Raw genomic sequence first — 12,783 nt, forward strand, 5'->3', positions numbered from 1 at the left:
CTGCAGAAGACTGGAAAACTTGCAGACAAGGAAGGTGTACTTCCTCCAGTATCTTTCCGTTGAGTCGAAAGAGGAGTCTCTGTTTAATGGCTGGGAAATGCTCCCCAAGTGCCCTCGGACAGGAAATCTTCCAGCAGGAGGAGACATCGTCAGCCAGTACAGAGTTGGGACGGGATTTTTAAGCTGCTAGACTGCAGGGAACTTTCAGGGGTTTCCCAAATGTGGTCTGTGATGGACTAGAGAGTCTGGGGGCTTGCTGTGGGAAAGGGAGGGTAAGAGCCTGCCAGGCGGGCCCCTGGGACCGCATTGCCACTGAATGTTTTGCTTACTGGGATTTCCATCTAACTGGGGATTCAGCAGCGACCCCAGCAAAAGAAATTGTAAATTTCTGATTCCATTGAGAAGGACTTTGGAGTCAAACAAAATTTGCTTACATTCCCGGAGTCTTAGTTTCCTCACTCGTGTAATGCAGATGAAGTCCTACCTCCTAGGGCTGTTGCGAGGATAAGATGAAATAATGCAAGTTAAGTGCCTAGTGCTTGATAAATGGTTATGTGAAAGGAAAAAGGCTCACCTGAGTGGTAAACAGAGGCATGGGTAGGGCAAGTGACGGGCTTGGAATACCTTCCATGGTACAATTATCTTCAACTTTTCCTGTCACCTTTAGACATTATTCATTTCAGAGACCTGGGTTAACCTGGACCTGTGGTTGTCACCCACACATGCTGTGTGCACCTGGGGACTTCCGCCCTCACTGTCTGTTTAAAAAAGCCATCTCGTTTTGCAAGGTCAGATATCTAAGTCCTGGTCATCCTGGGAGGAAGGAAGGGCAATAGAGACCCACAAAGTCCAGTAAGTAAGTATCATGGTGGAGAAGACCTCTTCTTGTATGTGATGCCAGGAAAAAATGTGAAGCTTTTACTGAATGAGGCTAACCCAGGTAGTCTGACTTGATTATAATAGGACAATAGAGGCAGTGTGACACAGTGGTTCAGAATCTAAACTCTGATGCTAGACTCCCTGGATTCAAATCCTGCTTTGGCAATTTACTAGCTAATGAGCTTGGTCAAGCTCCTTGATCTCTCTATGCCTTTGTTTCCCCATCTATAAAATATTACATATGGTCATTGTGAGGATCAGATTAGTTAATGTACGTAAAGCACTTAGAACATAATTAGAGCTATATAAGGGTGCTGTATGGGTTAGCACATATACTGCATTCCCCATACCAATGTCTAGGCAGACATAACTAATCAACAGCAGCATTCTTTTTCACTCAACCTGTTTGAAGTTCCTAGATCCTTCTCAACAGTCGCTCCAAGTAGTTGTTGATTGATTAGCTCACCCAATAAAAACTGTTTTCACATCCTAGTCAACTGGAATATTTGGATATAAGCAGTGGAGAAAGTCAGTTTACCCATACCAGTTTTCTAGACCACATACTTCCCAAGGATAAAGCATACCCTGATTAGCGGCAAATGATACCATTTAAGGGATGTTTGGCCTTTAGGCCCAGGAGCCTGTTGTGTCAACACAAGTGTTTTCAGCTGCCCTAGAATACATTCTGAGACAAGCAACCACGACAAGAGTGCTTGCCTGTCCTCATTCTTCATTACCTATAGAACAAGAGCAGCTGCTAAGCCACAGACCACAAAGAAAAAGTCAGTCTCACAAAATACACCAGGGTCCCGCTGATGTGCCCGGAAAAGCATGCACACTTCAAAGCCAACCACAGACGGACGGACAGAGACATCTAGGCGAGCCACTTGAGAACATTTATTTCAATTAGGAGCCTTTACCCTGAGGACCCAGCCCTTGCGAGGTTAAACCCCTCATCGAACCCACATCATAAAAGCTGCATTTAACCAACAAAAGTGGAATCAACAGTGAAGGAGACATATGGGCGACAGCTTAATTTATAAGCAACAATAACAACTGTTGAAGCAAAGGCAAGGTGGTATGTTCACCTACACTCTCACTGATTGGCAATTCTTGACTTGCCCTTTCTCCAGTGCCTCTCTCTATACTTCAGACCCCAGCCCCTCCTGCAAACCCAACATTTTGTTTTTCTCCCAAGGCTCGAATGAACAAGACTGTTCTTTGAAATATAAAGGCAAAAATGTTCTTGAAGGATATGAGGAAGGTCCCACGGTACATAAGGGAGGGGGCAGATCATGAACCTGGGAAATCAACAGATGATTCTGGAGCCTCACATTAACTTCGACTTCAACCACCATTCTCACCAACATTTAGAGGAGCTGGTAATAGGGAGCAAAATGGTTGATTTGCTTTCTCTACATTTTCTTGTATTTTTGAAGGTGAACTGAAATGGCTAAAACATCATCCAGAACCCAGAGAAAGACCATAAGGAGCTTGCCTATATACCAACTAGTTTATAGTGATTAGGATTCAGAGGTCAAACAAACTAGAGCTTGCCTCTCAACTCCACTGCTCATGGCTGTGAGGTTTAGGGCGAGACAGCGAGCCTCTCAGAGGCAGTTTTCTCACCCTGAGACGGAGATAAATCATACCTACCTCCTAGTGTTATTCTGAAGCTTAAATAAGGTAAAATGTGTAAAACATCTGTTGGAGGACAGGGAGAAGAAAAAATGCCCATCGAAATGAGAAATTATCTTGAGACCGAAAAATGAGGCAGGCAGCTCCATTCAATCCACGGATCAGTTTATCATAGGGTAACGTACTCGGGGTGGATTGGGCAGACAATGATCTAGAAGTATTTGCAGCTGCACTCCACACTGCCGAGGGGCCACTGGGATACTTTTATAGATAACCTAGGGTATGGGGGTACGTGCTTGGAAACAGGGAGTGCATTCCTAAGTCAAGATTTATGAATGGGTAACTAGTCTCACGGGCGCCGGGAATACATCAACAAAGGATTTCATCATGGTTTGGAGACTACCAGAGCATAGAGGCCACCTGGTTGTAATGATTAGTAAAGGATATCTATTAACTACAAAGCCCTTAACAATGAAGAAGTGATTTACCGCACAGCATAATCCTGGGTAGGGACAGTGGAAGAACAGGAGGAACTGTGTGGGCCCAAGATGGCATCAGTAATGCTAACAGTCATACAACATCCGATGTAGGTCCAGGTAAAGAGTAGGCGTTCGACAACCGGTAGCCATCACCATTGTCATCATCATCACTGATAATATCCAAACAAGGCAACCTATCAATTGTCACTTTTATATGACCGAAACATCTAATCTAGAAAGATCCCAGAGACATAAATGACTGCGTGCGTGCGTGTGCTGTGAGCGCCAAAGATGTGCTGTCATCTTACAAGGCAAGAATTATTGAAAATTAATTCATTTAAATTATTTGAATACTCATTAACTGCAAACAAGCATGAGATAAAATTTTGGGATAATGTTCTAAAACTGTATCATGGGGATGGTTGCACAGCTCTATAAATTTAATAAAATCACTGAATTGTACACTTACAATGAGTGGATTTCATGGTATGTTAATTATACCTCAATAAAGGTGCTAAAAAAAAAGTCTCCCTAGGCAGGCGCTGAAGGGGGATTCAGATAACAGGAAGAACAGAAATTACCTTGCATGCAGCATGGAAAGACAAAAAGAAGGAAAATATGAAAGATTAAGAGACATGGAGGGCAGAGTGAGGGGCTCTAAGATGCAATGAATTGGAATCCTAGATGGAGAACTGAAACAGGATGGGCAGAGGCAATTTTAAAAGGGCTAAGGATTTGCCAGCATCAGTGAAAAACACCAATCCATAGATTCAGAGTCCAAAGAATCTCGAATGAGATAAACAGAAAGAAATTCGAGCTTAGATATATAATAGTGAAACCAAAGACAGAATGTTAGAAGCAGTAAAGAAAAAAAGATAACTATCTTCAAAAGAACAATAGACTGACCTGGCTTCTCAACAACAACAATGGAAACCAGAAGAAAGCATGGAAGTAAGCATGCTGAAGTTGCCAACCTTGAGTTTTATATCCAGTGAATATATCTTTCAAGAATGACGGTGAAGTAATTTAGACAGCAAAAACAAGATTTCCCACCTACAGACCTTCACTAAAATAAAGTTCCTCCTCTGTGTTTTACAATCACTTTAACTCTTCATTTCTTCCACATGCTGGACCTTGAATATTCCCAAAATCTAGACAAGGGTTATTAGATTTAGCAAACAAAATACAGGACACCCAGTTAAATTTGAGTTTCAGATAAACAACAAATACATCTTTAGCATCTATGTGTCGCCAATATTGTATGGGACATTTAACTGGGTGTCCTCTGTTTTATCTGGCAACACTAGTACATACAAGGGGAGAAATGTTAGAGACAGAATTGGAATCGTCTGTTTGTAGGTGATGGCCACATCCCAGGGATGAGATGAAACAGACTAGGGCTTGATGGGAGATGTCAGATGAAAAGACATGAAGGGCCAGACTCTGTGCAACTCTGACCTTTGAAGGGCTGATGGAGGAAAACAGAGAGGAGGAGAACCAGTGAGGGCAGGCCAGGGGGCAAGTTCCAAGGAGAAGCATAAAACTTCATTCATTCAACAAGTATTGAGTGTCTGCTACAGACCAGGTACTGTTCTAGGCACTGTTCTAAATAATCATATAATTGAAAAGAGTGTTCTGAAATCGGCACAATGAAACGTAGTGATCATTTAAGGGTTACGGGTAAGTCTCTCCTTAGGCTAACTCCAATTGCGAAGTACAGGCTTCCTGGAGAAAGCTGAGACTTCTAAGGCATCTCCATGGGAAAGAGTGCTGTGTTACATGAGTGATGTCTGCACGGACATGGATAGGGAGGTGCCAGCATGGGAAGACCAGGTACTTGCCAACACGGAGGTGCAGAGACTTCACATACCACTAAGCAAACTTGGGCAAGTCTTTACCTCCTGAAAACTTGTGAGCAATTTAACCTCTGGAGTGTCTAATTTTAACAAGTGAACGAAAACCAGAGAAACTAGTGACCCACCACATATAGGTATTTTATGTTAATTAATTTTAACACTGACTATAGTATCGGTGGGGAGCAGATGACACAAAAAATCAAAATAATTACAGTATCAGGCAGAACAGATTGGTAAGAGCAATAAAAATGATGGGTACCAAATGTCATGGGGATTCAAAGGCAACTTCCAATTGAGTTTATTTCCCTGGTCTTGAAGGGTGGGGGGCTTGTTGGGAGAGAAGAGACAACGTAAAGTCAGAATGGATGGAAGCAGAAGAGTGGGGCATATTTGTGAGTCGAGGGTAACATGAGAGAAGCGTGGAGAGAAGGCTGGAGCAAGAATAGAGAGCCTTGAATTCCTGGCTAAAAAGTTGGGATTTTAATAAAACACAGAAATCTCTATAGCAAAGTCAATTTTCACCAGCAAACTAGTATGGTACTGTTTGCATTTTAGAGAAAGACAACAGGTAAAAGCACATTTTTGACTGTAGAGTTCTATGCGGGGTAACCGGGAGCATCTTATTCCTTCCTAACGAGCCTAATCAGCCATGTCGAAGGTCACCATTTTTTTTTTTTTTTTTTTTTTTGCGGTACGCGGGCCTCTCACTGTTGTGGCCTCTCCCGCTGCAGAGCACAGACTCTGGACGCGCAGGCTCAGCGGCCATGGCTCACGGGCCCAGCCGCTCCGCGGTATGTGGGATCCTCCCGGACCGGGGCACGAACCCGTGTCCCCTGCATCGTCAGGGGGACTCTCAACCACTGCGCCAACAGGGAAGCCCAAAAGTCACCGTTTTTGAATGCTATTTATGTAATAGGCATATGAACAAGGTGGTCTGACAGCTTCATTTTAGTACATTGAGGCAGTTACCACGGTTTTGGAAAATGAGATTTCAGGAGTTCATCTGCCCAATGTCACAGAGCAGTAAGGGGTCGAGACAAGGCTGGCACCTTGGAACCCAGTGAGAGACTGGACACCAAGCATGTACTTTGTGATTAAAAGCTGGGCCAGTGAAGGTAACAGCTACATTAATAATATAAGGGCCAGGGACTGCTTCTAACTTGATTACACACACATGAAAAAGTCTAAATGACAATGAAACCATTCATAAAGGATTTCTTTGTTTTGTGGTCAATTAGCATTCATTCCTGTCAGTAATCATATAATGGAAAAACGCTCGACTGAAATGTGGGTCTGTTTTTCATTGGTTATTGATGTTTCTGGCCACACCATTCCCTCCTGATTTTAAAAGGATTCTTCTTCATTACAGTTCACCGTTCACCCCTTTTCCCTCTCCTTCCAGGAGTTACTTCTGTAGATGTAGATGCCATGTCAAAAAAGAAAATAAAACCCATGGTGTTTTGTGTGCTTAACTCATTTTTAATAGGATTTTGTGGTTCGGGGTGATTCTTTGTTTTAAGCTGGAGTAACACTCAGGCTCTATGCAGGTTCCAACGGTCTGGACAGTCCCTGCAGATCACAAAGGTTGCTCCAGCCACAGGACAGTACCGAATTAAAAGGCACAAGTCACCTCCCTCCAAGCAAGTGATAGAACTTCACTTTGTTCCAGAAGCAAGTGAGAATAAAGATGAAAGGGTGGAACATGAACATGTCAGAAGGGATGTTAAAAATCCAAGCCAACGAGAATATACACACCACGTTCTTGGGATTCCTCATGTCAACCTTGTGAATTACCTTACTGTTCATATTAATTTTTAGACAATCTCTTTTAGGAAGAAACATGCCAGTTATATTAGATTGAACCACATAAAACTGCTGCTAACCAGGATGGTCATTTCACATGAATCAACCTAATAATCATCACAGCAATGTGTTCTACATTTATTTCTCAATGTAAATGGAGACCTTGGGCTGTGGAGATAAAATGAGAAAATACAGCACATACAAATTCTTAACAGATGTCTGTTGAATCTTTAAGTATATAAATCCTAGCAATCTGGTAGCCTCGCATGTATCTTACGCATACTAGGTACAAACCATTCTCATGTCAGGGTGAATGCACTTTAACACTTTCAAGTTTAATTTCCCTGAGTTTGAAATAATTAAAAATTCCACTTGATTTATATATTTACACTTTTATTAGAATTCTTCAGAACTGTGAACAATTGGACAACATTACAGAGAAAAAACATATAGAACATCAACGTCCTTTAAACTTGCACCGCTTACATATTTACACATAAAGTTACTTACTGTATATATAAAAAATATTTTCAAGGACTCATGGGCTTGGGAATATTCAAAAGACATTATTGCTACATTTCAATATTTACCAAAAAAAGCCACAAAATAATTTCAAACATTAAGCCACTGCCAAAGAAACATGGGATGTAAAAAAAAAAAAAAAAATTATAAAAATATAAACTTTCAAGAATATCCAAGACAAAACTCTCAGTGAAGTGCCCCTGAAGTACCTAGACATCTACAATTAACAACCATTTTTCTTACTATAATCAAAGTCAATAGAAACACAAAGGAAATTTTCAAAGTATGGCAAACAGCAACAACTTCTTACGTGACAACAAAACGCCCCAACCTGTTACCTTTGGAAAGGTGCGAGAGCATAGAACTCCAGTGCAAATGGTTACTTCCAGATAAATGGCCACAGTTCTCTAAATGAAAGCTAAGAGACCTAGGAGGAGAAAACCGTGAGGGCAGCATACCTGAATCTCACGAGACAACACACAAACCTTGCCATGTACCCATGGATCTCTTATAGTTGGGCAGGAAAAAAAAAGTTAAACTCTAACAGTAATATCCAGGCTACAGCCTAAAGTGTAAAATTTAAATATGTTTCAGTGGGAAAGTAGCATTAATAAGGTCTAAGGAACAGGTAGAGTATGTTGAGTATAAATAACAGAGTGCCTTAAGTGCAGGTGGATTGCAAATAAACAGGTACTTAAACACTCCACTTTCTATATGCCTCTATGTAAGCTTTGGTAAGCTTCTCTACACAGCTAGGTGGAGTGAAACAAGAACTGTGCTGAAGAAAGCCAAGCGACTTCTTGGGTACTGAAGGACCCTCTTGGGCTCAAGGCAAGACTACTCCCAAAATATTTGTCTACAAGCATACACACGTGTGCACGCACACACACACACACTTATATAGATACTGGCCCAGTGTCTAGGACATGTCTGTGATGGAGGCTGAATCTAAAGTTTATTTCCGGCTACAGAAGAATCCAACTGAGACAGTACTGTTTTGTCCCTTCTGCCGGAGTCATGCAGTAAATCGGTCACTTTTTCAAACGGCATCAAATCCACTGAACACAATGCCATTCTGAAGCTGGTCAACTTGTTCTGGACAATCTCTAGAGCAAGTTCATCGGCTACAAAGGAGATCTCTGTTAAGACTGTGCTTGGCAATTATGTATTTTCTTTAAAAAAGAAAAAAAAAAAAAAGCACTAACGGTTTCCTTCAAACTTGTCTGGCTCTTCAGCTATCCCTACACACAGCAGACTCAAGCCAGAATCGTATCCAGAAACTACATCTTGTGGGTTTCCCCCCTCAAATATGTGAATCTGTACAATTTACAGATGAGTATATACAAAATGCAGGCTGGGGAGGCCTTCTCTCCAATTCAGCTCCCTAACTGTGAACTCTATTTAGAAAACAGGTCCGGACCACAAAGGCTCACACCCAGCAGTCTTTATTCGTGCCTGGAAAGCATTTTTCCACGGCCTACGTCTCACTCCCAGCATGAAATACTAGATTTCTTGAGCCCAGATACTCATAGGCTTCTGCCCTTTGAATAACATTCTATTTTCCACATCAAGGGATGAGCTTTTGGTTTCTAATCTTGCTGTATCATCGTATCATTACGGATGGTTATGAGGAATGAGGGTGACTACTGCCATGTATTCAAATAAACTGTCAACTATGCTTTTCAGGCAGAAATTGGAGAAGCCCTGGGAAGGACTCAGGGTGTCTATAGCCCATCCCACCCACCCTTTCTCCAAGTCTGAAGTTATTCCGTTAACGGGGGCTCGCTTGCTATTGGGAACATATGCAGCTCAATGGTAGCTGATGACAGAAATCATCGGCCACTAAAGTGTGCTCATAAAGACAGGAGTACAGTGGGGTGTCCATTACCCTGGAGTAGGATTCGAGTCGAAGGAAAACAAAATAACCATTATGAAAACCAAAAGAATGGGGGCCGTTCTTGTCGGGGAGCCCCCCCACCGACCCCCAGATGCGCATTCTGCTTCAGACGTCTTCGTGGACAAGCAGAGGCTGCGTGGAGGATGTGCTGCTGCCCACCGAGTTGATCCGCACGGAACGGTCCACCGAGGGGGTCTCCCGATGGGGGCTGCAGTTCGCTAAGTTGGAATAAATCTGAGGAAAACAAGTCCGCAGTTAATACACCAGTCCCCATAACGAGCACAGCAACAAAGGGGCACGTCTGCAGCCTCAGAATCACAACTTAGGAAGACTCCTAAAGCCAGGAGGTTTACAAGACCTTAGAGCCAAGAACCAAATCATATTGACCAAAGACAAGCTTTGTTCTATCCCTCATTTTCCCCAAGGTCTGATTACCTAAGAAGTGATGGTGCAAAATGTGCTTTTCTGCTGGGACACATCTGGGAAAGAGAATGATCTAACTTTTATAAAAGGTGTATAAATCTCTACAGCCAACTCCAATCCAAAGGCTGATGTCAGTCACTAAGAAATCGGTGGTCCTTCCGGGGGTCTTCCATTGAGAACCAGGCTCTTGGGTGTGAAACGCTGTTTAATTCAAAATGTGCTTTGACACCCGGAAGAGCAAGCTTCAACCCAAAAGTATCAGTGGTATATGCTGAAGAAAAGACAGTTCTAAACACACAAACCAGAGAAAAGGCAGCTTAAAAAAAATCTGAGTCAAAGTAAGGATCACTCATTCTTCCTTAAAAGCCAAACAAATGATGGATTTGAGTTTTGATTTCCCCCCTCCTCAAATCACTGGGAGGGATCTCCCAACTTCAAACAACTCTTCATTCTCTATGGCTTGTGGCCATGACAGCTATCTGCCACATTCTGGCTATGCTTTCTTGAGCAGAAGGTTTATTTTACTGCAGCAACAAGCTGTCTTTTCTCTGATTTTATTCTAGTGCACATCACCCCAACCCTCCAAAGGCTGAATAGCCTGACACGTGAGGCAGAGCGCATGCCGACCCCATGACCAGCACTTGGGGTGGAAGAGGAAATGTGGCAAATCCTTATGGAAACATCTATGTCCACACTTCTGAGTGCCAAGCCCTCTATACTCTTTCACCTCCTTATTTCATAGCCCTTGGCCCAGAATTGGGGGGGGTTGGGTAAAAAGAAACTGTCTCCATTGCTTTACTTTCCTACCCAAAGCCCAATTTACAGCCTAAGCCAAGGAGAGAAGGGGTGGGTAGCTTAGTCCTTACCCCCAGAGCCTGAGAAGGACACGCTTGGAACCAAGAGAGCAGAGGTCCTTTGCCCGGCTAGTACTCACATGACTGGTGCTCTCTGAAATCTGCTTCTCAATCAGCTGCGCAGTCTGCTTAAATGTTGGCCTTTTCAGGGGATCAGCATCCCAGCAAGTCTTCATGATGTCATACCTGCAAGATGAGGGCCGTTTATCACTCCTCAGTGGCCTTAACTGGTCCTCAGGTGTATGCCACGCGGCAATTTCAAAAATCATTCCAGGGCTACGCAACTGGACATAGTGAATGACACGGGCATAAACTAAAACTGTGTCTAGGAGATGCTGCCCAAACTTTCTGTATATTGGGCGACAAGAGTTATGAAAGTCAGCTACAGAAATGACCTTTGACCAGGATGTCATAAAAAAGGAACCAAGCGACATTTCAAACTGTGCTAGTGAAAACCCTCAACATCTGAGCTTGTCTTTAAAAAGGAAAATAAAAGGGGAAACATTATCTGAAGGAAGAATGTCCGGGCCCTTACATTTCCGCAGGTGCGTGCTCAGGGCTGAGCATTCGGAAACCTTCCTTGATCATCTTGTAGAATTTAGAATCGACTGGCATTCCAGGGTAGGGGCTGCTTCCTGAGGCACAAACAGTTTGCAATCAGTGTAACAATACGCAAGCAGGACGCTGACAACACCTTAAAGAAGATGCTCTAAGTCTGATCAAGGAGGCTTGGGCAAGGCTCGTTTTACCTAAAGAGAACAGCTCCCACAGAAAAATCCCATAGGACCAGACATCACTTTCAAATGTGTACACACAGTTGAAAATGCTCTCTGGTGCCATCCACTTCACAGGTAGCCGAGCCTGCAATGGAAGCATAACAGAGTCAACAATGTTAATTACGAAGCTCAAAAACAAAAACAAAAACAAAAACACGGAACAGAATATATTCCTATAAATGTTGCTTCTGCTGAGAGGTGGAGGTGAGAACTTGACGGGCATCTCACGAAGGCCTTCCACCCACATAACCTCAGATGACCCCGACTGCCTCTGAAATAGGTGGATCACAAGTACAGCTGACCCTTGAACAACGAGGGTTTGAACTGCATGGGTCCACTTACACATGAATATGTTTCAATAATAAATTCTACACGGTCTGCGGTGAGTCGAATCCAAGAATGCAGAGAAACCGTGGATACGGAGGGCTGGCTCTAATTTATACTGAGATTCGTCCCTGCATTGTTCAACTGTATACTATCCCCATTTTCAAGAGGGGGACATTGAGTCTGTACAGTGTGGTGGATAGGAGCCCAGATGTCAGACACAGATACATGGGTTCTAACCCTGGCTCCACCACTGGCCTTGTGTAACACAGAGGTTAGTTACCACTGAACGTTATTTACCCTCTTCCCTTAATAGAAACATGGCCTCCCACGGTAAGGACTGCATGGCCCAGCTCCTTCCCAGCTGTGTGCAGCCACGTGGCTCAGTTTTGGCCACTAAGGTATATAAGTGTTGTGTGACAGCTTTAGGAGAACTTCCTTAAAATGAAGCTGGCATGTGCCCTGTGGCCTTTTCCTTCTTGTCTCTTCTGGATGTGTTGGCTGGCTCTCTCATGGCCATATCATGGACCATGAAGATAAGGGCTACACCAAGGATGGTAAAAAAAAAGAAAAAAAGAAACAAAGGTGGAGGAATTCGCTCCCCCTAGTACATCATGGAACCTCCATACCAGGCCCAGCCTGCTACTCCTATACTTGTTTTACTTTTTTGGCGGTGTTCTGTCATATGCAACCAAAACTATCCCTTACTAATACAGTGGGAAAGTCACTTATGTGACTTAATCTATAATTAAGCCTCAGGATATTCTTCTGTAAAGCAAAAATAATACTTCAAATTCCATGAGTTGTCTTGGGGGTTAAATGAGATAATATGGGTACCAGTGCTTAGCTGGGTACTGCTGACTCACTAGTGTCTGAAAACTTGCCCTGTACAAGCAAGCACGTGATAGAGAGTAGCGGATATGCTGACTATGACTATTCCAAGGTGGTGAGTGGCAGATTTGGGGTTGAAATTCAATGGCTGAACTTCACATCCTGAACTCCTCCTGCTAACCTCGAGCCAAACTTTCTGTGACTAGTCCTCTTAGAGACATTTCTGAATTCCTGGATCTTAATTTACCATAAAAAGTTCAATCAATCCTTCGCTTAGTCCATTTAGGATTGAAAACTGGGAAGACAATTTTTTCTGGTCTTAAAGTTATTTTAGTCAGTAGGAAAAAAAAAAAGTGCTTTCCAGTATCCCCTCCCAGATTTTGTGCTAAAACTCTTATAGAGGCCCTTAACCTGAGATTTACAATGTGTCTTGAATTCAGGAGCTTGTGAACTTGGAAGGGAAAAAATTACATTCTTGTGTTGACTAACTAAAGTCGAGCA

The 12,783-nt window shown here is 42.9% G+C and overlaps 1 protein-coding gene across 3 annotated transcripts in view; it reads right to left on the reverse strand.

Moving 5' to 3' along the window:
* Positions 1-8,367: 8,367 nt before the first annotated feature.
* The window catches only part of KIT (KIT proto-oncogene, receptor tyrosine kinase), an 81,568-nt gene continuing 77,152 nt past the window's right edge, over positions 8,368-12,783 (reverse strand). For all 3 annotated transcript variants that reach the window (XM_065878074.1, XM_065878077.1, XM_065878075.1), the window contains exons 18-21: positions 11,101-11,212; positions 10,887-10,986; positions 10,432-10,537; positions 8,368-9,308 (exon numbers count right to left, since the gene is read on the reverse strand). In XM_065878074.1, coding sequence (XP_065734146.1) covers positions 9,180-9,308; positions 10,432-10,537; positions 10,887-10,986; positions 11,101-11,212 — 447 coding nt within the window. In that variant the 3' untranslated portion in view covers positions 8,368-9,179. The remainder of the gene's footprint in view (positions 9,309-10,431; positions 10,538-10,886; positions 10,987-11,100; positions 11,213-12,783) is intronic.

The sequence above is a fragment of the Phocoena phocoena genome, chromosome 5, assembly GCF_963924675.1.
Source record: "Phocoena phocoena chromosome 5, mPhoPho1.1, whole genome shotgun sequence".
Classification (NCBI taxonomy): Eukaryota; Metazoa; Chordata; class Mammalia; order Artiodactyla; family Phocoenidae; genus Phocoena; species Phocoena phocoena.